General features: G+C 41.6%; 1 protein-coding gene across 1 annotated transcript in view; it reads right to left on the bottom strand.

Annotated features, from left to right (window-relative positions):
• Positions 1-23,841, bottom strand: part of dip2ba (disco-interacting protein 2 homolog Ba) — a 197,347-nt gene that overhangs the window by 33,602 nt on the left and 139,904 nt on the right. The window contains 11 exon segments of the mRNA XM_034172323.1: positions 4,832-4,944; positions 11,418-11,619; positions 11,921-12,035; positions 18,250-18,377; positions 18,481-18,561; positions 19,710-19,846; positions 19,998-20,137; positions 20,306-20,348; positions 20,351-20,401; positions 20,404-20,418; positions 20,539-20,658. Coding sequence (XP_034028214.1) covers positions 4,832-4,944; positions 11,418-11,619; positions 11,921-12,035; positions 18,250-18,377; positions 18,481-18,561; positions 19,710-19,846; positions 19,998-20,137; positions 20,306-20,348; positions 20,351-20,401; positions 20,404-20,418; positions 20,539-20,658 — 1,145 coding nt within the window.

Here is a 23,841-nt window from a genome sequence, read left to right as displayed (position 1 = left end):
CCTCAACACTGGGCTCTTGTCCACACGACACGGCACTTTACCAGTACAATGTTTTTCTTTGTCGTTTTCAAATAGCGTTCAGTAAACATGGCACCGTTTCAAGAAATATCTGTGTCCACACGTAAACATTCAAAACGACTGAAAACGCAATAATACATATACTGGGCCTGTATGTTATGTGCATGTGTTTTTCCATCATTCACTGGACTTTCTATGGCTGGAAAACAACACACACACACACAGAGGGAGCGAGCGAGAGAGAGAGAGAGAGAGAGAACAAAACAAGCTAAATACTAAATGATTCATTTTACACACATTAAGTTTGGATTTATCTTGTGTGCGTGCACACATTTATCAGTTATTCTTGTGGGCGCCATCAGCTGAATAAGCAGAAAAATGACATCAGTGGATAATTAGCACCTTTGACTGGACTTTGTATGGGGTTGTCTGTTTAAGAAAACTCACTTTGGCCTCTTCTGACCTGACTGCCACACTTTGTACAATACAAAAACCAGAGGGCGATATGGGAAGAACTCTGGATTTTACAAATCACAACAAAAGAGAAAAACTGATGATGATATATGAACATGTTCCAACACGAGATGTTTTCGTGCAGGTGCTGCCAGGCTCACAGCAGCAAAAACAACAACAGAAAAAACACACACGATGAATCCAAACTGAATGTGCACTATACAGAAATGTGACACAAGGATTAATTTAATATTTAGCTTGTTTTGTCTGCCGTGAAGACAGCTTGTTAGTTGATGTTACAGTTTGTCGCCATAAGAGTAATCGGCCCTGTATGGGGTTGGCCCACTGCGGCACCTGTTGTTTCTGTTTAGCCGGCCTTCCAGGCCCCAACTTTCTTTTGTAACTTTTGGATTCTTTTTGGGACACGGGGAGGTAAGGTTTCTGTTGTGGAACATTAATAAAGAAGTCTACCTAAATGAAATAAATCAAGAAGAACAAAGAATTACTTAATTAATAAAATTGACTATTTGACTCTTTCCTCCGTTGTCTGTGTCTCAATAAATATGTTGTGTTCCTTTGGGTCGTAACAGACAAAGTCAGATATTTAGGATAAGACACCACCATCCATTTTCTCCGACAGTTACACTTTTAAATTTGATGTGGGCATTTCCTGTTTGCATTTCATACAGTTTATAACACACAGAAGGTTTGTACTTGTATATACTGGACAAACCCTGCCTGACATCAGTCACAGGTTTTCTATAGAGATGCCAAAGAGCAGCTCTGAAGCCCAAAAATACTGGTCTGGATGTTGCCATGTTGACAGTCCTACGTTAAACTATGCAACATTTTTACCTTAATTTTACAGTTTGGGAGCATTTACAATCAACAATGACTTGTTCTAGGGAGAAGTTGTCCTAATGGAGGCCATTAGGACAAAACTGTAAACATTTATTTCCACCCTAAAGATTGATATTTTAACATGGGCTTCTATGGAAACCTGCCTGAAGCAGCCAGTCAAGGAACTGCAACTTTTTCCTTCTTCCTGTTGTGCCTACGTTTGGACTGGCAGAGCTTACTGCTTGACACCTACTCATAACAGCCTTACAAGATGGGAAAGTCAGTCTGTGAGACATAATTTACACTTATGCTGTCAAATGTTGCTGCTTCATTTTAACATCACAACCACTATACCACAATAACCAGCATAAAACATTCTCAACAGAATAAGTCACAATTATTTATCACATTCATCTCAGAATTCCTTGTAGTGTACAGTGCATCTGGAAAGTATTCACAATGCTTCACTTTGTCCACATCTCATGTTACAGGCTTATTCCAAAATGGAGTAAATTATTGTTTTCCCCTTCAAAATTCTACTCACAACACCCCATAACGACAGCATGAAAGAACATTCTTTGAAATTTTTGCAAATTTATTAAGAATAAAAAACTAAGAAATCACGTGTACATAAGTATTCACAGCCTTTGTTCAATACTTTATTGATGAACCTTTGGCAGCAATTACAGCCTCAAGTCTTCTTGAATATGATGCCACAAGCTTGGCACACCTATCTTTAGGCAGTTTTGCCCATTCCTCTTTGCAGCACCTCTCAAGCTCCATCAGGTTGGATGGTTAGCGTCAGTGCACAGCTATGTTCAGATCGCTCCAGAGATGTTCAATCTCATTCAGGTCTGGGCTCTGGCTGGGTCACTCAAGGACCTTTACAGAGTTGTCCTGAAGTCACTCCTTTGATATCTTGGCTGTATGCTTAGGGTCATTGTCCTGCTGAAAGATGAACCATCACCCTCATCTGAGGTCAAGAGCACTCTGGAGCAGGTTTTCATCCAGGATGTCTCTGTATGTTGCCAAAAGTACAGTTTGCCAAAAGGCCCCTGAAGGACTCTAAGACTATGAGAAACAAAATTCGCTGGTCTGATAAGACAAAGATTGAACTCTTTGGTGTGAATGCCAGGCGTCATGCTTGGAGGAAACTAGACAACATCCCCACAGCATGATGCTGCCACAACCATGGTTCCCTGTAAGGATGGTGCCTAGTTTCCTCCAAGCATGACGCCTGGCATTCACACCAAAGAATTCAATCTTTGTCTTATCAGACCAGAGAATTTTGTTTCTCATAGTCCAAGAGTCCTTCAGGGGCCTTTTGGCAAAATCCAGGCAGGCTGCCATGTGGCTTTTACTAAGGAGTGGTTTCCGTCTGGCCTCGCTACCATACAGGCCTGATTGTTGGATTGCTGCAGAGATGGTTGTCCTTCTGGAAGCTTCTCCTCTCTCTACAGAGGAATGCTGGAGCTCTGACACAGTGACCATCAGGTTCTTGGTCACTTCCCAGACTAAGGCCCTTCTCCCCCGGATCACTCAGTTTAGACGTGTGGCCAGCTCTAGGAAGAGCCCTGGTGGATCAGAACGTCTTCCATTTATGGATGATGGAGTCCCTTGTGCTCATTGGGACCTTCAAAGTAGCAGAAATGTTTCTGTATCCTTCCCCAGACTTGTACCTCAGAGGTCTACAAGCAATTTCTTTGACTTCAAGCTTGGTTTGTACTCTGACATGCACTGTCAACTGTGGGACCTTGTATGTAGGCAGGTGTGTGTCTTTCCATTTTACATCCAATCAACTGAATTTACCCCAGGTGGACTCCAATTAAACTGTAGACACATCTCAAGGATGATCAGTGGAAACAGGATGCACTTGAGCTCAATTTTAAGCTTCATGGCAAAGGCTGTGAATACTTAGGTACACGTGATTCCTTATTTATTTTTAATAAATCTGCAAAAACCTAAAACCTTTTTCATATCATCATAATGGGATATTGTGTGTAGAATTTTAAAGGAAAAAATTAATTTAATCCGTTTTGGAATAAGGCTGTAACATAAAAAAAATGTGGAAAAAGTGAAGTGCTGTGAATACTTTCTGGATGCACTGGCTCTCCTCAGTGAACTCTTCCCTATCACCACTACTACTGAGAGAAAGCGGGTATTCCCTCCATCTAGCCCAATTTAATAAAAAAATGGACCCATGTTATTTTTGCTGTTCAGGAAATATTTTATCTGAACAAAGCCAGTGAACATTGCATCACAACAATCCAGCTATATCTTAAGTGGGATGACCCATTGTTCCTGACAACCAAAACAGTTCAAGATTTTTTTTAAGGTTCATTAAAATCTTAACAGTTGCTTTCCATATTATTTTACTCGAACTGGTGAGAATTTGGAGAATTACCTATCTTTTTAAGTATTGTTATTTCTACTCTGTTCTTTCATGTAATTTACTGTCCCTTACCAAGAACCAAACCATTGTATTCCTCATTTTTAGTTTATTAAAGGTCACGACAAAAACCAGGCCTGTGTCCCTCACAGACGGTGTCCATATTGTGAAGGCACACGATGTAGCTTGTACAACACTTTTATACAAAGTGGGTGTTAACAATGGGTGTGGTTTAATCTCACATTTCTAACGTTACTGGCTTTCACCAACGGGGGAGCTCTCCTTGTATCTGAAACTTGGACATATGATGGAAGTGAAACTTGACTTGTATTTCAAAGAACTTGTGCCAAATATCAATGCGGATCTGGTTGTATCTGCTGTGGTGACCCCGAACACAAAATGGGAGCAGCCAAATGGACAACCAACCAACTTAACTGTATTAGTATAAAATAAAGAATTAGCACAGATATTACCTAACAGTATTTTTGTGCTTTTATGAGTATTGTTTTTCAAAAAGTTTTTTTTTTTTAAATTGGTCTTCAGAAAGTCTTTTTCCAAAACTTTAAAAAGGGGTGGAAGTCATCTTATAATCATAGCAGTTGATCGATCAATCGTTTGACTGCTAGATAAATATATCTATCTATCTGATAGAAAATAAAGCACCAACAAAAAGCAATTCTTCTATTAATTTGATTCTTTTTACTACAAAAGGTACAAATGAGAATACGTTAAAGTACCAGACCGCAAAGCAGTATCACTAAGAGGAGTAGTACTGTTAAAATCTTAACATACCTACTTTCCATCATGTGACACTTGGCGAGAGAGCAGCTGAGTGACTTAATGAGACACTGTCTGCAGATGGACGTTGCTCGAGACCGCATCAAGCACAATAACATTTGTGCCAAGCACACACTTTGTGAGGTTTCTCTCAGTCGCTGCACTCTCACTGTGGCTTCTTCATACTGCTAAAGTCTCATGTCTTTACAAGGTTCGCTCTTGTCTCCTGAGGAGACCGACAGATGATACAGTGCAGATTCATGTCCACATGGGGGCAGCATACCCATTTTTGACAATTCAGGCATCTCTTTTGTGTCATACTAGTGAAAATGTAGTTCTGAGTCTGTGAAATACCTTTCGGATCAGATCTTGGTCCTCTACCACACCTAGGTCTCTGCCTGTAGCTTGCGCAATCCGTTTGCCTGCCACCAAATTGCCTACCAGCATAGAAGCTGGACCAACATCCACTGCAAAGATCAGAGACAAACACAGTCATCTATATAGACATAAACTTTAAACACATTCATGGATAATGTGACAAAAACCTAAGAAGGGCTTTTATTATACATACATACATACAATAAAATTTGTCCTCTGCATTTAACCCATCCTAATTACAGTTAGACACAATCCAACCACTAGGGGCAGTAGGCAGCCACCACAGAGGTTAATATGACTACCAGAGTTGGCACTTCCAATGCTGCCTACTAAACGCGAATGTCCCTTCATGGATAGCAACATGACACCTCCTAACCAGGCAAAATATTGATGAATTGCCTGGATGTTAATGCATTTTCAATGCAGATATGCAAGTGAACACACACGGAAAAAAACTCGCAAAATACGTGTTAAAATGACGTTCTGACCTGGATATCGAGCCAGTAAAATGAATATTCATTAAATTATATAAGGAAAGTATTAAACTTACTCTGACACCCACACAATCCCAAATAGCGTAGCTACTAGCTCTTAGCCGATTTAGCATGGCGGCTTCTCCTGTCTCTCCTGCACTTTTCTGCTCTGGGTGTGAAATGTTTAGTTATTCCTCGGCCTCCTTTAGCAGTAATGGTACTTGTAATAAGTGTAGCTTATTCGTAGCTTTGGAGGCCAGGCTAGGCGAACTGGAGACTCGGCTCCGCACCGTGGAAAATTCTACAGCTAGCCAGGCCCCTGTAGTCGGTGCGAACCAAGGTAGCTTAGCCGCCGTTAGTTACCCCCTGGCAGATCCCGAGCAGCCGGGAAAGCAGGCCGACTGGGTGACTGTGAGGAGGAAGCGTAGCCCTAAACAGAAGCCCCGTGTACACCGCCAACCCGTTCACATCTCTAACCGTTTTTCCCCACTCGACGACACACCCGCCGAGGATCAAACGCTGGTTATTGGCGACTCTGTTTTGAGAAATGTGAAGTTAGCAACACCAGCAACCATAGTCAATTGTCTTCCGGGGGCCAGAGCAGGCGACATTGAAGGAAATTTGAAACTGCTGGCTAAAGCTAAGCGTAAATTTGGTAAGATTGTAATTCACGTCGGCAGTAATGACACCCGGTTACGCCAATCGGAGGTCACTAAAATTAACATTAAATCGGTGTGTAACTTTGCAAAAACAATGTCGGACTCTGTAGTTTTCTCTGGGCCCCTCCCCAATCGGACCGGGAGTGACATGTTTAGCCGGATGTTCTCCTTGAATTGCTGGCTGTCTGAGTGGTGTCCAAAAAATGAGGTGGGCTTCATAGATAATTGGCAAAGCTTCTGGGGAAAACCTGGTCTTGTTAGGAGAGACGGCATCCATCCCACTTTGGATGGAGCAGCTCTCATTTCTAGAAATCTGGCCAATTTTCTTAAATCCTCCAAACCGTGACTATCCAGGGTTGGGACCAGGAAGCAGAGTTGTAGTCTTACACACCTCTCTGCAGCTTCTCTCCCCCTGCCATCCCCTCATTACCCCATCCCCGTAGAGACGGTGCCTGCTCCCAGACTACCAATAACCAGCAAAAATCTATTTAAGCATAAAAATTCAAAAAGAAAAAATAATATAGCACCTTCAACTGCACCACAGACTAAAACAGTTAAATGTGGTCTATTAAACATTAGGTCTCTCTCTTCTAAGTCCCTGTTGGTAAATGATATAATAATTGATCAACATATTGATTTATTCTGCCTTACAGAAACCTGGTTACAGCAGGATGAATATGTTAGTTTAAATGAGTCAACATCCCCGAGTCACACTAACTGTCAGAATGCTCGTAGCACGGGCCGGGGCGGAGGATTAGCAGCAATCTTCCATTCCAGCTTATTAATTAATCAAAAACCTAGACAGAGCTTTAATTCATTTGAAAGCTTGACTCTTAGTCTTGTCCATCCAAATTGGAAGTCCCAAAAACCAGTTTTATTTGTTATTATCTATCGTCCACCTGGTCGTTACTGTGAGTTTCTCTGTGAATTTTCAGACCTTTTGTCTGACTTAGTGCTTAGCTCAGATAAGATAATTATAGTGGGCGATTTTAACATCCACACAGATGCTGAGAATGACAGCCTCAACACTGCATTTAATCTATTATTAGACTCTATTGGCTTTGCTCAAAAAGTAAATGAGTCCACCCACCACTTTAATCATATCTTAGATCTTGTTCTGACTTATGGTATGGAAATAGAAGACTTAACAGTATTCCCTGAAAACTCCCTTCTGTCTGATCATTTCTTAATAACATTTACATTTACTCTGATGGACTACCCAGCAGTGGGGAATAAGTTTCATTACACTAGAAGTCTTTCAGAAAGCGCTGTAACTAGGTTTAAGGATATGATTCCTTCTTTATGTTCTCTAATGCCATATACCAACACAGTGCAGAGTAGCTACCTAAACTCTGTAAGTGAGATAGAGTATCTCGTCAATAGTTTTACATCCTCATTGAAGACAACTTTGGATGCTGTAGCTCCTCTAAAAAAGAGAGCTTTAAATCAGAAGTGCCTGACTCCGTGGTATAACTCACAAACTCGTAGCTTAAAGCAGATAACCCGTAAGTTGGAGAGGAAATGGCGTCTCACTAATTTAGAAGATCTTCACTTAGCCTGGAAAAAGAGTCTGTTGCTCTATAAAAAAGCCCTCCGTAAAGCTAGGACATCTTTCTACTCATCACTAATTGAAGAAAATAAGAACAACCCCAGGTTTCTTTTCAGCACTGTAGCCAGGCTGACAAAGAGTCAGAGCTCTATTGAGCTGAGTATTCCACTAACTTTAACTAGTAATGACTTCATGACTTTCTTTGCTAACAAAATTTTAACTATTAGAGAAAAAATTACTCATAACCATCCCAAAGACGTATCGTTTGGCTGCTTTCAGTGATGCCGGTGTTTGGTTAGACTCTTTCTCTCCGATTGTTCTGTCTGAGTTATTTTCATTAGTTACTTCATCCAAACCATCAACATGTTTATTAGACCCCATTCCTACCAGGCTGCTCAAGGAAGCCCTACCATTATTTAATGCTTCGATCTTAAATATGATCAATCTATCTTTGTTAGTTGGCTATGTACCACAGGCTTTTAAGGTGGCAGTAATTAAACCATTACTTAAAAAGCCATCACTTGACCCAGCTATCTTAGCTAATTATAGGCCAATCTCCAACCTTCCTTTTCTCTCAAAAATTCTTGAAAGGGTAGTTGTAAAACAGCTAACTGATCATCTGCAGAGGAATGGTCTATTTGAAGAGTTTCAGTCAGGTTTTAGAATTCATCATAGTACAGAAACAGCATTAGTGAAGGTTACAAATGATCTTCTTATGGCCTCGGACAGTGGACTCATCTCTGTGCTTGTTCTGTTAGACCTCAGTGCTGCTTTTGATACTGTTGACCATAAAATTTTATTACAGAGATTAGAGCATGCCATAGGTATTAAAGGCACTGCGCTGCGGTGGTTTGAATCATATTTGTCTAATAGATTACAATTTGTTCATGTAAATGGGGAATCTTCTTCACAGGCTCAAGTTAATTATGGAGTTCCACAAGGTTCTGTGCTAGGACCAATTTTATTCACTTTATACATGCTTCCCTTAGGCAGTATTATTAGACAGTATTGCTTAAATTTTCATTGTTACGCAGATGATACCCAGCTTTATCTATCCATGAAGCCAGAGGACACATACCAATTAGCTAAACTGCAGGATTGTCTTACAGACATAAAGACATGGATGACCTCTAATTTCCTGCTTTTAAACTCAGATAAAACTGAAGTTATTGTACTTGGCCCCACAAATCTTAGAAACATGGTGTCTAACCAGATCCTTACTCTGGATGGCATTACCCTGACCTCTAGTAATACTGTGAGAAATCTTGGAGTCATTTTTGATCAGGATATGTCCTTCAATTAGAAAGGTCTTGTCTCAGAGTGATGCTGAAAAACTAATTCATGCATTTATTTCCTCTAGGCTGGACTACTGTAATTCATTATTATCAGGTTGTCCTAAAAGTTCCCTAAAAAGCCTTATCTCACCCATATTGGCCTCTCTTCATTGGCTTCCTGTTAATTCTAGAATAGAATTTAAAATTCTTCTTCTTACTTATAAGGTTTTGAATAATCAGGTCCCATCTTATCTTAGGGACCTCGTAGTACCATATCACCCCAATAGAGCGCTTCGCTCTCAGACTGCAGGCTTACTTGTAGTTCCTAGGGTTTGTAAGAGTAGAATGGGAGGCAGAGCCTTCAGCTTTCAGGCTCCTCTCCTGTGGAACCAGCTCCCAATTCAGATCAGGGAGACAGACACCCTCTCTACTTTTAAGATTAGGCTTAAAACTTTCCTTTTTGCTAAAGCTTATAGTTAGGGCTGGATCAGGTGACCCTGAACCATCCCTTAGTTATGCTGCTATAGACGTAGACTGCTGGGGGGTTCCCATGATGCACTGTTTCTTTCTCTTTTTGCTCTGTATGCACCACTCTGCATTTAATCATTAGTGATCGATCTCTGCTCCCCTCCACAGCATGTCTTTTTCCTGGTTCTCTCCCTCAGCCCCAACCAGTCCCAGCAGAAGACTGCCCCTCCCTGAGCCTGGTTCTGCTGGAGGTTTCTTCCTGTTAAAAGGGAGTTTTTCCTTCCCACTGTAGCCAAGTGCTTGCTCACAGGGGGTCGTTTTGACCGTTGGGGTTTTACATCATTATTGTATGGCCTTGCCTTACAATATAAGCGCCTTGGGGCAACTGTTTGTTGTGATTTGGCGCTATATAAAAAAAAAATTGAATTGAATTGAATTAATACTACACAGACAAAAGTTGCCCTCTGAAAAATTTCTCCAATCACACTGACGCTCTTATGGCACAAAAAATCTGCCCGGTGGAGAAAAAGCCACAAACTGGACAACACTGTCATAAAAAGCCGTAAAACGCCACAAACCGATGGTAGACGAAGCTGCAAACCGGAAATGGCACAAAATGATTCGATCCACTGACATCAACAGCCTTTTTGCTTAACAATTCCCTTATTGGTCCTTCAGAGTTTTTTTTTCCCCTCCCAAAATGAGACGCCCTGCGTTCTTTATGAATTACATTGATACTGACATACAGCGCAGCTGAGCTCAGCTCAGAGGTATGGAGTGACATTCATGCCATTAATGTCTGAAAGGAAATGTTTTTGACAAAAACTACAGATTTTGTTTATTTGTATTTATGTCCAGAGATCAAGGATCCACCATGTAGAGTTTATTGATGTCCAAAGATCATGTCATATTTATTTACTTGAAAACTCAAAATGTTGTTGACATAGAAAACCTGTAAAGTCTACTTTTAGTACACAGAAAATTCACAGGAGGTATTGATAAGGGAATGGATAAGGAATTGGACTGAAAAGCGGAATCGATAATGGCATCGATAAAATCTTATCAATACCCATCCCTTGACCTAAATGACATGGTGAGATACTGAAGAGCTTCGCTCGTTCATGTCAGTGACATATTCATATTAACTCCTTTAGGGTTGGCAAGGGTGTTTTCGTAGCTTCCCTCACTAGTCTGCTTTTTGCAGAATCACAGCAAGAAGGTCCAGGGTTTAATCCCAGTACTGTCTAGTTCCTTTCTGTGGCTGTGTCCCAATTCAGGGACTGCACTCTTCTAAGGCTGCATATGTCATAAGTGGTGCTACTAGGCTGTTCCATTTCAAAGGCTCTTTCAATCAAAAGAAAAAGAAGAGCCTTTAATGTCATTGTACATACATACAAACAAAAAAAAGATAGAACAGGTATATCCGTTACCACTGGGCTGAAGATCTGATTTTCATGAGACACAGCCTCAAAAGATTGCAGCCTCTGAGTTGGGACACAGCTTGTGTGGAGTTCCCATGTTCTCCCCACTGTGTCTGTGCAAGTTTTCTCAAGGAATTATAGTTTTCTCCCACCATCAGGAAAATTGATCTTTATCAGGTTGTTGTTCCTTTCATGGTTCTTGTGCAAAGCAGTGTCTCTAGACTTGTAGTTGAGCACCGGACTGTGGACAAACCTATGTGTGTACATGTCCAGATGACAAACGTTCATCACTTTTTGAGAACTGCCTATTCCAGAGAGATATACCATACAGCAGCATGTTGTTTGTATTTCTTAATGACTGATAAAAGTGATGTCCAAGACATAGTCAGTGACTTGGAAATGCTTATGCATCCATCTCCTAAATTTGTCTCAAGAAAACTGGCTTTAAAAGTGATCATTTGTATGAACAATATTCCTTATATTTTGTTGCTTAAAATGAATTATGGCCTCTAAAAATGGGACTATAAAAATGGCTGTAATCCGTTAATGATTCATGCTTTGTTTTTACTGAATGACATGAATTAAAACTGAAAATCAACACTACAAGTACATCTTGACCATTATCCGTCACTGTCCAATCCTTGTGTACCAGTCTGTACATGTCCACATGACTGTACATTTCTACGTCACTATGTCTTGGATTTGGAAGGTGATTTACCTGGCTGTTTCTGACGCGGTTTGGGTAGATTAGTAACACAGGTGTGTGGGCACATGAGAATATTGCAGGGGTGCAAGTTTCCCTCCAGAAAGTTCTGCTTGGTTTCACAGATGTGGATGCCTCCAAGCGGCGTTTTTGGAAGTGTGTTGGCTGGCACAAGTGCGAGGCAATACAGCCCAACTTGGTGGATACTGTCAATAGCCTGTGTACAAAAGATTCACTCTGTCATATGGTTTTACAACTGTAAAATGAATAAAGTATGCAATTAAACATCTTTATTAAGAGTTGAGTGTGGTCACTCGTTAAATATTAAAATTTTAAATCCTAGTTACAAAATTAGTTGATGTGTTTAAAATTTAAGAAAGCAGGTAAAAGACAACTGTCAATAGCTCATGTGATTATCTGTAAGAAAACCAAAATATATCTTCTGATGTTCCACTCAAAGACAAAAAAGCATTTACTGCACATTCCAAAAGTCTTGAGGGTTACACACAGAGATTTACCTGTAGTACTCTGCTCATCCACTGGAAGCTGTCCTCCTCACTGGCATCAGGCCTCTGTTCCGCCACAATCACTATCCTCTCATCGTAAAAGACTGTCACTGAGAACACAGCAATCCTGCGTGGATAACAACACCACATAAAACATCAAAAGTGACACTGTGAAGTGCAGGCATCATCTGTTAATGGAGGAATAGAAACCATGAGCCATGAACACAAACAGTCTGATGTTTTTTTGTTTCAATTTTTCAAGTGAGAAGATGGAACAAAAATGTCAGCAGGTGACTTCACTAGCTCTTCTCCTCCACTCAAATTGCCTCCCAAGGTATTCAGGTGAAACAAAAACCTGCAGAATGTTGGTCAATCATGGGGATGTTCTAATTAAACATTTTGCCCTGATCAGAGTAATTTAATATTGGGTATCTGCTAATATCAAATCCCATTCAGAGACTTTATTTTCCTAGATATTACACTTCCACAGAGAATACTGCAACAGACAGTCCAGTGTATATGCTTGATAAGTGAACAGCTCTGTAATGCGTGGGGGAGACTACTTTCAATCCAAGATGCTCCTTAGTCTTTTATTTCATACATTTACTTCTAGAAAACAAATTAAATAACTTCAGAAAAATCTGGTAATGCCTGAGTGCAGACACTTAGGCAATATGGGACACACTGGGCCGATCTGGTTTATCATTTCCCGATGAGGCCAGATGGCCGACTGTCAGGTCAGTGTGTCTTGTGCTTAAAAAGCGTACCAGACATCAGTAATCACATACAATCAATCAAAAATGGACTTCATTGAGCCTGATGCCAATTGTTGCAATAGGATCAAGACATCCCTATATATTAAAAAAAAAGACCTATGATTATGTGTATTAGAATCTATGATATGGGGTCACAAAAATACACAAATGTTTCAAAAGAACACTCGATATTCATTGATGAGACTGTGCTAATTTTTCCTTAAATTTGCTGATGATAGTGCAGTGCCTTCTCAAAGAACTGGAATATCAAGGACAATTCATTTGTTTTTGTTCTACACTGACTACATTTGGGTTTGAAATCCAAAGATGAATATTACAATGTTCGACTCTATGTCCTGGCATTACATATAGGGGTAAGTAAGTAAGTAAGTAAGTAAACTTATTTATATAGCACTTTCACAGACCAGGGTCACAAAGTGCTTCACATGATAAAATCAATAATACAAATAACACATACAAACATTTAAAAGAAGATCAAGCTAAAATGCAATTTTAAAAAAGTGAGTCTTAAGTTGCTTTTTAAAAAGCATCGACAGTCTATCGAGCGAAGGGAGCAGGGAAGCTCATTCCAAAGGCGCGGCACCACGGCTTTAAAAGATCTGTCCCCTCGAGTTTTAAAACAGGTACGGGGACCATCAGCAGGTTCAGGTGGAGGACCTCAGGCTCCTGGTGGACACATACGGCTGGATCAGTTCCTGATGTATTCCGAGCCTGCCATGCAGAGCTCTAAATGTAAGCACCAGGATTTTATAATTTGTCCTAAACGAGACAGGGAGCCAATGCAGGGACTTGAGTATTGGGCCAATATGGGCTCTCCTGTGGGTGCGGGTCAGAAGCCGTGCAGCGGAGTTTTGCACAACCTGCAAACGAGCCAGTTCTTTCTTATTAAGACACGTGAACAGGCTGTTACAGTAATCCAGTCGCGAAGATATAAAAGCATGTACAATCATCTCTAACTCTTCAAAGACACCTTTTTCAAAGTTTAGAGATATTCAGAATCTGGAAAAAACAATTCCTAACTAACTGTTTCGTATGATGTTCCAGAGACATCCCTTTATCCAAGATAATGCCAAGATTGCGTAGGGTGCCCTTAACTGAAATATTCAGTTCACCAAGGTGCAGCCTGATAGCAGGCACGGCACTCTCCAGAGCAACAATCAATGTTTCAGTCTTATCAGAGTTCAGCTGCAAGCTGTTTTCACTGAGCCATTCCTTAACTTTGGTGAGACAATTGGTTAAAGAATTGAGTTTCTGGGTCTCAGTTGTTTTAAAGGAGCAGTACAGCTGCAGGTCATCAGCATAGAGATGATAGGATACGTCACAAAACTGCTGGATCAACTTGCCGAGAGGGATGATATACAAAAGAAATAAAATAGGTCCCAGAACCGAGCCCTGCGGCACACCCCACAAAAGGTCAGCAGACTCAGACATCACATTATCAACAGACACACTAAAAGTTCTACCAACCAGGTAGGAGCTAAACCACTCTAATACAGGACCCGACATCCCCACCAGATCCTGTAGTCTCCTGATCAGGATGCCATGGTCAACTGTGTCAAATGCAGATGACAGATCTAACAAAACCAAGACAGTGCATTTGCCAGTGTCAGCGGCCATCATAATGCCACTCGACACTTTCAACAGAGCCGTTTCAGTGGAGTGAAAATCACGGTACCCAGATTGAAAAGTGTCATAAATGTTGTTAGTCTGCAAAAAGAAAGTTAGTTGGGCACAGACCAATTTTTCCAGGACTTTAGCCAGGAAGGGGGTTTTTGATATTGGCCTAAAGTGCTTCAGATCTGTAGGGTCCAGTCCAGCTTTCTTAAGCTGTGGCTCCACAACAGCATGCTTAAAAGAACTGGGGAACACACCAGTCGACAGGGACATATTCAACATTTTGGCAACACATGGCCCAATAAAATCAAATACATTCATGAAAAGTCTAAAAGGAAGAACATCTAGTGTACTAGAAGATGGTTTCATTTTGCTGATAATGGATAAAATGTCCTCCTGTGTAACAGGAGCAAATGATGCCCAGCATTGAGGGGGTGGTCCCATATGCTGGGGGCCTTGACAAGGTGGCACTGACTGTGGCAGTCTGTCTTTTATAGCCCTGACCTTATCAATAAAGAAAGTCAGAAACTCATCACTAGTAGTTTTAGAGTGAACAGGAGTGACATAAGTAGCAGGTGCCACAATAGAGCTAATAGTTTCAAAGAGCGCCTTGGGATTACCTCTATTAGAGGAAATCAGCCGATTGAAGTAGTTTGCCCTGGCCTCTTCTAACATCTTATTTAGGGAGGCTATTAGGTCTCTCAAATGCAGCCTGTGGACCTCTAATTTTGTAGATTTCCACAAGCGTTCAATTTGACGACAAGATCTCCTTAGATTAATGATCGCATCATTAATCCAGGGGCAGAACTTTTCACGAGATGCATTCTTAGATCTAAGTGGTGCAACTTGATCCAAGATAGTTGCACAGTGACCATTAAAGCTGTCCACAAGGACATCAATTTCAGTGCATTCACTAAAAAGAAGAGGATCAAACATCACAAAAATGTGTGGATGTTGCCCCTGTGATAATCCTCCTTTCTACCTTGGAGAGCACAGGCCTTGGCTGAGACGGCACCCTCAAGTCAAAGAGAACACAGGAGTGGTCACTCAACAGAACATCCTCTACGTACACATCAGCAACATGCAGACCAAATGTGAAGACCAGATCCAAAGTATGGCCTTTACTATGGGTGGGGCCTGACACATGCTGTTTAAAATTAAATGTCTCAGTCACTGATAAAAGTTCTACAGCATGACTTGATGTGTCATTGTCAATGTGCAAATTAAAATCCCCCATAATTAAAACCCTTTCCAATCGAATTATGGATGTTAAAAGGTCTGTGAAATCCTTTAAAAAGGTCCCAGCAGGGCCTTAAATCAAAATACAATAAAAAGTATCTGAGGAACCAACTTCCATCATAAGTACCTCAAAAGAGGGGGCGTGATCTGTGTTCGTATGTCTGCATGTGAACCTGTCCTGGTACATAGCAGCCAGGCCCCCACCGCGGCGAGAGGGGTGGGGCTTTCCCACAACTAAACAGCCAGGCGGGCAGAGCTCATTTAAATGTATGAACTCGTTCTCCCTCTGCCACGTTTCAGTGAGGAAAAGGAAATCCAGGTTCCTCCTGACAAAAAGTTCATTAATAGAGAATGCTTTATTTGCGATGGAGCGTGCATTCAATAATCCGATCCGACTCAGCGATGACGCCTCGGTCGAGCCAGCAGGAAGCAGCGGGATTGGCTGCAGGCATCTCCCACGGTCATGTGACGTCCAGCTGTACCGGCACAGCCCACGTCGCTCCCAGGATGTACACAAAGACGGCCGAGATGAGCCAGGGATCCAGGCGGGACGTCCATCAGGGATACAGCGATGCAAGGGCCAACCACTGCTGCATGGAGGGATCGCGGAGAGCGTTAGCAGAGCAGCACCGCCAGCCATGTCCTGCTGAAGAGAAACGGGGCACAGCCACCTGTAGCTTCGGTATGAGCGAGCCACAGACCTCGCCTCACATTTTACCCGAAACTGGATGCCCGCTCTGCAACCTCGAGGCTTTGAGGATTTCCTCTTGGACCCCTTTTTGGAATTACCTGGACGGTGCAATAACAACAGGTATTCCTGGGAGGAGGGCGAGCACACAAACAGGGGTGGGAAAGTTTGTTTGTCCCAGTCATTAAAAAGGCATTCCATTGACTCTTTGATTTGAAAAAGAGAGCCTCGATCATAACACCTTACAGACATCGACACACTCGCAGTCCGTCACAACTGATATCACGGCACAGACGATCAGAAACATGACAGAAAGTCGGCACATTAGCAGGCAAGACGCAGCCCAGATATTCCACTGTTAAAGGAGATTTTTTTAATGAAAGACGTGCGGACAGGTCCGCGTGTCGGGACGCAGCCGGCGCGGTGCGGCGGCACAGGAAAAACACCTCCGTGTTGATAACCATTTGTAAAATCCAGGCAGCTTTTGATGGCTTTCAGTGGAGTGAGTATATGAGAAATTGTTTAACAGCTGGACATGTTCCAACTTGTCCTTAAGGCTTCCAACAGAGGTGTTTTTCCTGTGGCGGAGCGTCACGGTGGCTGCGAGCCGACGCTGCAATCCGCCCGCACGTCTTTCATTAAAAAAATCTCGTTTAACAGTGGAATATCCGGATAAAATGCTGAAACTGACTTCTTCTGAAACTTCTCTGTTCTCTCACGACGTCCTGGATCAATAGAGCCTGAAATGTGGAGGTTTTCAGCTTGAAACAGGCTGACGACGGCGCCTGAGAGTGCTGCACGACGTCTCGCTCCGTGGGAAGTCCTTAAAGCGACAGTATCACCTCAAAATCTCTCATCAGCCGTTAGAATTTTCACAGAAAACCTGCTTAATTTTTCGAACTGTGTCCACTTCGATGTGTCTCACAGGTTTAGAAAAAATTTTGATCAAACAAAGCGCCAGTCTCTCAGCAACTTCTCAGACAAAGGAATTCCGACGAGGGGCTGGACGACTCCTCCCACAAGGAGTGCTCACAGGCGAATGACGTCACCGACAGGCGTGGAAAAACTCACGCATGCGCACGAGGATTCAAGCATGTCTGACGTAAAAAAATATGAATGAAATCCATATAGTTTTTGAAAAAATAAAAAGGACCTATACTTTATTGACAGACCTCGTATAGAGTCTACATACAGCTCTGTATATATACAGCTCTGTCCATCAAAACGACGAGACACAGTAACAGTTTCTTTCCACAGGCCATCACACTGATGAACAAGTTAACCTACCATAAAACTCACTAATTCATATAGCTCATGTACAACTTCAACCTGTTTGTCTATTTCTCCTTTGCACACATTTTTTATTTGCACATTTTGTGTGTGTGTGTGTGTGTGTGTGTGTGTGTGAATTATTTAGTGTATATCTGTACATATTTGTACAGAGTGAGTACAGTTCAAACCGGAATCAAATTCCTTGTGTTCTTTGAAGATACTTGGTGAATAAAGGCTATTCTGATTCTAAGGTTATGGCATACAAAAGGTTTCAGATTTGGCCCCTTTGTGGCTTCAGTTAGAACTGAAATATGACCAAAGTGGAACTTGTCCGAGATCTTGAGGTGACCATCACTTGATACACAATCTTTGCCAAGATATTGCATACATAATGGACAACACGGACAGACATACACAGATCCAGATACAGAGTTGAGCAGTTCCTAGACCTGCTCTGCCTTTGACAACATAGGTGAAGATAGCAGTGTTTGTTTTGATGTGACAAAATAGACTGTTGCAGCTGCAGGTAACTGCATCCATCTGTTGTGAGTACATAACTGTTTCACTGGAAGGCAACAGTTATACAGTACATGAGTAGAAGAGGACCTTAAACTCATGACAATCAATAAAAATATGCTCTGTAGTCATTTCAGACTGGACAAAACCCATGTAGTGTGGCGACAACCTAAGATAACCAACTGAAAAAAAAAAGCTGCACCACTGAACTGTTCATTCTCGCATTATTGACTTACCTCCCCCTGTACACGGTTTTGACAGGCTCCACTGCCAGTGCAGTGGCTACCAGGTCATCAGCATTGTGACGTCGCCCGCTCACCATCAACAACCCCTCAATTTTTCCAACAACAAACACCAAACTGCCCTGAAAACAAAGTTTAAAAAAAGTTGATTTTTAATTTCAATTCTGTTAAACTTCAAGAAGTTTGATGTTGTCATAAATATTTTTTTTTTAATGTGTGCCTTACTGGTCCTACAAATCCAAGCAGACCAGTGCGAGTGAAGGGAATTTCTCCGATTGGTGCTCCAGCTTGATTGACAGGGATCACCTACAGATCATCAGAGAGATCCACTCAGAAACAGAAACAAAGAGTATAATAATAAAATGCATCTGGGCAGATTTCAAAGATCTACCAGAAATATAACCTTTTAAAGTCACATTCAAATTCAGTTTTATTCAGAATAACATCATTAAAATTGTCAGTGAAAACTAAAAAGAAAGTGACTTTATTCTCAAGGTCGATCAGTCAGGCATTTAACCTCGAGGGGCAGAGTTTCTTGGTGAAAATATCGCCGAACTCAATACAAATGCATGTCATTTGGTCACTTTTCAAACGGGTCAGACTCGTCAATAAACTCAATTTAATGTACAATGGTTCATTTTAGGTCAGCTTGGTGTATAATTCTCACCGTTCCAGACAATGACAGCTGTCAGCTGGCCGTTAGAAGCACGTTAGAGACAATAAAAAAAGTTTGATTTCAATAAAACAACATGCAGCCCAAGCGTGTTATCACCATGCGGCCAGCCGCGAAAGTACAAATTCTCGCCTTCAGAATGGTCACTTTGCTGAAGTGACCTAACACAGACCTTGAGAATAGTTAGTATTCCCAAAAACAAACAAATAATTTTATGGAGCCTTTCATCAGTAAATGAAACAAGAAATATTTAGAAAAGCTTGTATCCTGTGGCAGTAGGATTCTTTTATTCTAACTGCAAATTCTAACACAAATGGTGCTGATTTCAAAGTTTTATTCCACATATTTATGCTTTTTACAGAGCAAACAGTATGTAAAGAAATATTTAGTAAAGAAAAGAAAATGAAAAACATTTTCTTTCTGTGCTGAAGTGCACATAGAACATGCAATGGCCCAAAGAAGACGTATGCACCACCACCCTTTCCCCAGATTCAGAAAGGACAGATAATGAGTGGATATTGTGACATGTGGTTCCGCCTACTGGACCATTTAATTGTGATTCTAATTATTTAGGAGCTACATGCTTTAAAATGTGTTACCTTCATAGCAGATATGGGATTTTGACACAAAGTACCATAGTTTGTCATACAAAAACAACCATAGCATATTATGTGACTTCATAGTGGAAGGAAAATAAGAAAAGCTGAAATTCCAATGTCATGAATATATCAAATAAGTCATAGTGCCAATTCTTGAACAAAAATAGTCAAATTGGACAGACCTCAAATGTGGTCTTGGTGACTCCAGGAAGACCGTAGTACATTGTGCCTCCAGCTCGAGAGTTTATCACAATCTCTCCTATTTCATCTGTCTTACACAGCTGAGGAGGCCCGTCTGGTTTCACAATGCACATCAACGCTGCAACACACAAACAACAGTAGTACATTTAGTAACCTGGGTCCCAATATCTGCAAAGGAATGTATTAAGCAAATAAGGCCTCCAGCAATTATTATGACAGAACGTGCCCCGTTCCTGCACTGCCAAATAAAAACAGCTGCAGTGGCTAACCTCCAGGCATGATGTGGCCTACATCCTGTACAGTGAGAGCAGAATTCTTGTCCTCTGTGTTGACCCTGATCACCCCGTGGCTCAGGCCAGCCATAGACAGGATGGCCCTGGCTGGCAAAGGAGCTCCACGTACACCAGGCCTGAACAGAACACAAACAGCCAAGTACATACAGCTCTGTTTAATTAATGTAAAACCTCTAAAATGGCTTTGTAATTTGTAAGTTATCATAGATGGAATGAAAAGCACTCATTACAGTTCCTCTCTCGTACTTTCTCCGTGCTGTTTGCATGGGAGGATCTACACATACCTGCGTATGGCTACAGTTAGGGCCTCAGGAGATGTGGCACATGACAGATGACTTCGGGCTTCAGACCATGAGACTGGAACACATTCAGGAAGGCGTACATGATGAAACAGACCCTAAAAACCCACAATGCATGAAAACTTGAACAAACCAAAGCAGAAACAACTGAAAACACTCACAAATAAATGGACATAGCATCCTTGATCACAAAGAAGTGTCTTTGCATAGTGACTCACATGGGTTGGCCCCATCAGCCACTATTAGCATACGTATGGAGGACAGGTTGGTGTCCTTTTGGTCCTTGTGGGCCATCATGGCCCAGTGGAGGTCACGGCACTTCACCAAGGCAACACGTGCTATTCGAATGGAGATAAAGAATGAAAATTTTCTCTTCAGAACACATCCATTACTGGTCAACACCATTTTTCTTGCATGTAGTTTTCCAATGGATTTTGACTAATTTGGGGGCACTGAATCTGACTCTGGTGGTAGTTTTTGCCAATCACATCACATTCTTGAGACATGAAAACATATTTCTCATTTCAACATTGAAGCAAAAGCTGCAGTCTTGCACACCTCTTCAGTGCTATAAATGACATTAAGCCTCTTGTTCACATTTCCTGAACCTGGTTAAAAGACTATGCTTTTGAAGCTGTTTTTGTGCATGATTAGTGGCATCAAACTCATGAGTTAATGAGCAACTTTTGAGTAATCCATCAATACGGAACATGGAGATTGCAAAAAAACATGGTGATATAGGAAATCTGAGCTCAGATTCAGATTCAGCACCCAAAAAAGACCCTGAATCAGTTCTCAAAGTTCATGTAAGAAAATATTTTATATTGTTGTTGACCAGAGTTATTTCCACCAAAAATTTCTTTCAAGTGCAGGGATCACATGTCAAATGTCCCCACTATTCATTCATGTTCTACCACTTAACGGGGTCTGGGTCACGGTGGCAGCACTATTGAAAACTACATTTTATTAGGGGAGGGTGTTAATTTTAATATTCCACCAGATCTGCTATGTACGCACAAAAAAATGAAATATACATGAAAACAATTAAAATGGTATATAATATAGATCATATGGCTTAAAAACCCATATGGACAGAGACTTAGAAGAATCGAGAAAATAGTCATTTGCTAATTTTGATAAATATCAGTATTTCATGAACGGGCTGCAGCTACAGTCCTGCCAAGTTGGCTTAAAATAACTGGGAAATCATATATTTATATTAAACTTTAATAGTAACTATATGCTTTTCTACCACCCTTTTCAAGTTATTTTAGAAAAAAACATTTTTTGTGATAAATTTTCAACATCATCAACAATGAAGCATAGTACCACATACAACTACAGATTTTACAGACTCTAAAGTACATGCAAATGTATTGTCAAATTATTCTAATCAAATATATACAATATATATATCGCTTGCCTCTACTGGTGGTTGGCTCTCACTGCGGTATTGTATCACTTCCTGTTCCGGAGCACAGCAGGTGCTCTTTGCTGTATCTGTTAGCTGTTTAATCTGCATAGCTAGATTGATCTAGATAACTACACTCAAAAAAAATATAAACGCAACACTTTTGGTTTTGCTCCCATTTTGTATGAGATGAACTCCAAAGATCTAAAACTTTTTCCACATACATAATATCACCATTCCCTCAAATATTGTTCACAACCAGTCGAAATCTGTGATAGTGAGCGCTTACCTCCTTTGCTGAGATAATCCATCCCACCTCACAGGTGTGCCATATCAAGATGCTGATTAGAAACCAGGATAGTAGTGCACAGGTGTGCCTTAGACTGCCCACAATAAAAGGCCACTCTGAAAGGTGCAGTTTTATCACACAGCACAATGCCCACAGATGTCACAAGATTTGAGGGAGCGGCAATTGGCATGCTGACAGCAGGAATGTCAACCAGAGCTGTTCTCGTGTATTGAATGTTCATTTCTCTACCTAAGCCGTCTCCAAAGGCGTTTCAGAGAATTTGGCAGTACATCCAACCAGCCTCACAACCGCAGACCACGTGTAACCACACCAGCCCAGGACCTCCACATCCAGCATGTTCACCTCCAAGATCATCTGAGACCAGCCACTCGGACATCTGCTGAAACAATCGGTTTGCATAACCAAAGAATTTCTGCACAAACTGTCAGAAACCGTCTCAGGGAAGCTCATCTGCATGCTCGTCATCCTCATCGGGGTCTCGACCTGACTCCAGTTCGTCGTCGTAACCGACTTGAGTGGGCAAATGCTCACATTCGCTGGTGTTTGGCACGTTGGAGAGGTGTTCTCTTCACGGATGAATCCCAGTTCACACTGTCTAGGGCAGATGGCAGACAGCGTGTGTGTCGTTGTGTGGGTGAGAGGTTTTCTGATGTCAATGTTGTGGATCGAGTGGCCCATGGTGGCGGCGGGGTTATGGTATGGGCAGGCGTCTGTTATGGACGAAGAACACAGGCGCATTTTATTGATGGCATTTTGAATGCACAGAGGATACCGTGACAAGATCCTGAGGCCCATTGTTGTGACATACATCCAAGAACATCACCTCATGTTGCAGCAGGATAATGCACGGCCCCATGTTGCAAGGATCAGTACACAATTCTTGGAAGCTGAAAATGTCCCAGTTCTCGCATGGCCGGCATACTCACCGGACATGTCACCCATTGAGCATGTTTGGGATGCTCTGAACCGGCGTATACGACAGCGTGCACCAGTTCCTGCCAATAATCCAGCAACTTTGCACAGCCATTGAAGAGGAGTGGACCAACATTCCACAGGCCACAATTGACAACCTGATCAACTCTATGCGAAGGAGATGTGTTGCACTGCACGAGGCAAATGGTGGTCACACCAGATACTGACTGGTATCCCCCCCAATAAAACAAAACTGCACCTTTCAGAGTGGCCCTTTTATTGTGGACAGTCTAAGGCACACCTGTGCATAATCATGGTGTCTAATCAGCATCTTGATATGGCACACCTGTGAGGTGGGCTTGGATTATCTCAGCAAAGGAGAAGTGCTCACTATCACAGATTTAGACTGGTTTGTGAACAATATTTGAGGGAAATGGTGATATTGTGTATGTGGAAAAAGTTTTAGATCTTTGAGTTCATCTCACACAAAATGGGAGCAAAACCAAAAGTATTGCATTTATATTTTTGTTGAGTGTAGATAACGATTTGTTTCACGGTGTAATCTTCACGTGCCTTAACTAAAGCACTCCCTTTGCTGAATCACCTCTAAATTATTTACACATTATTCACTTTGTGTGTTTTTAGGAATCCGCTAGCTTAGCGCAGCTACTAGCTCTTAGCCGGTTTAGCATGGCGGCTTCTCCTGTCTCTCCTGCACTTTTCTGCTCTGGGTGTGAAATGTTTAGTTATTCCTCGGCCTCCTTTAGTAGTAATGGTACTTGTAATAAGTGTAGTTTATTCGTAGCTTTGGAGGCCAGGCGGGGCGAATTGGAGACTTGGCTCCGCACCTTGGAAAGTCCTACAGCTAGCCAGGCCCCTGTAGTTGGT

This window comes from Thalassophryne amazonica, chromosome 6 (assembly GCF_902500255.1).
Source record: "Thalassophryne amazonica chromosome 6, fThaAma1.1, whole genome shotgun sequence".
Classification (NCBI taxonomy): domain Eukaryota; kingdom Metazoa; phylum Chordata; class Actinopteri; order Batrachoidiformes; family Batrachoididae; genus Thalassophryne; species Thalassophryne amazonica.
The sequence above is the reverse complement of the archived record's forward strand: the minus strand, read 5'-3'. Positions and strand labels throughout refer to the sequence as shown.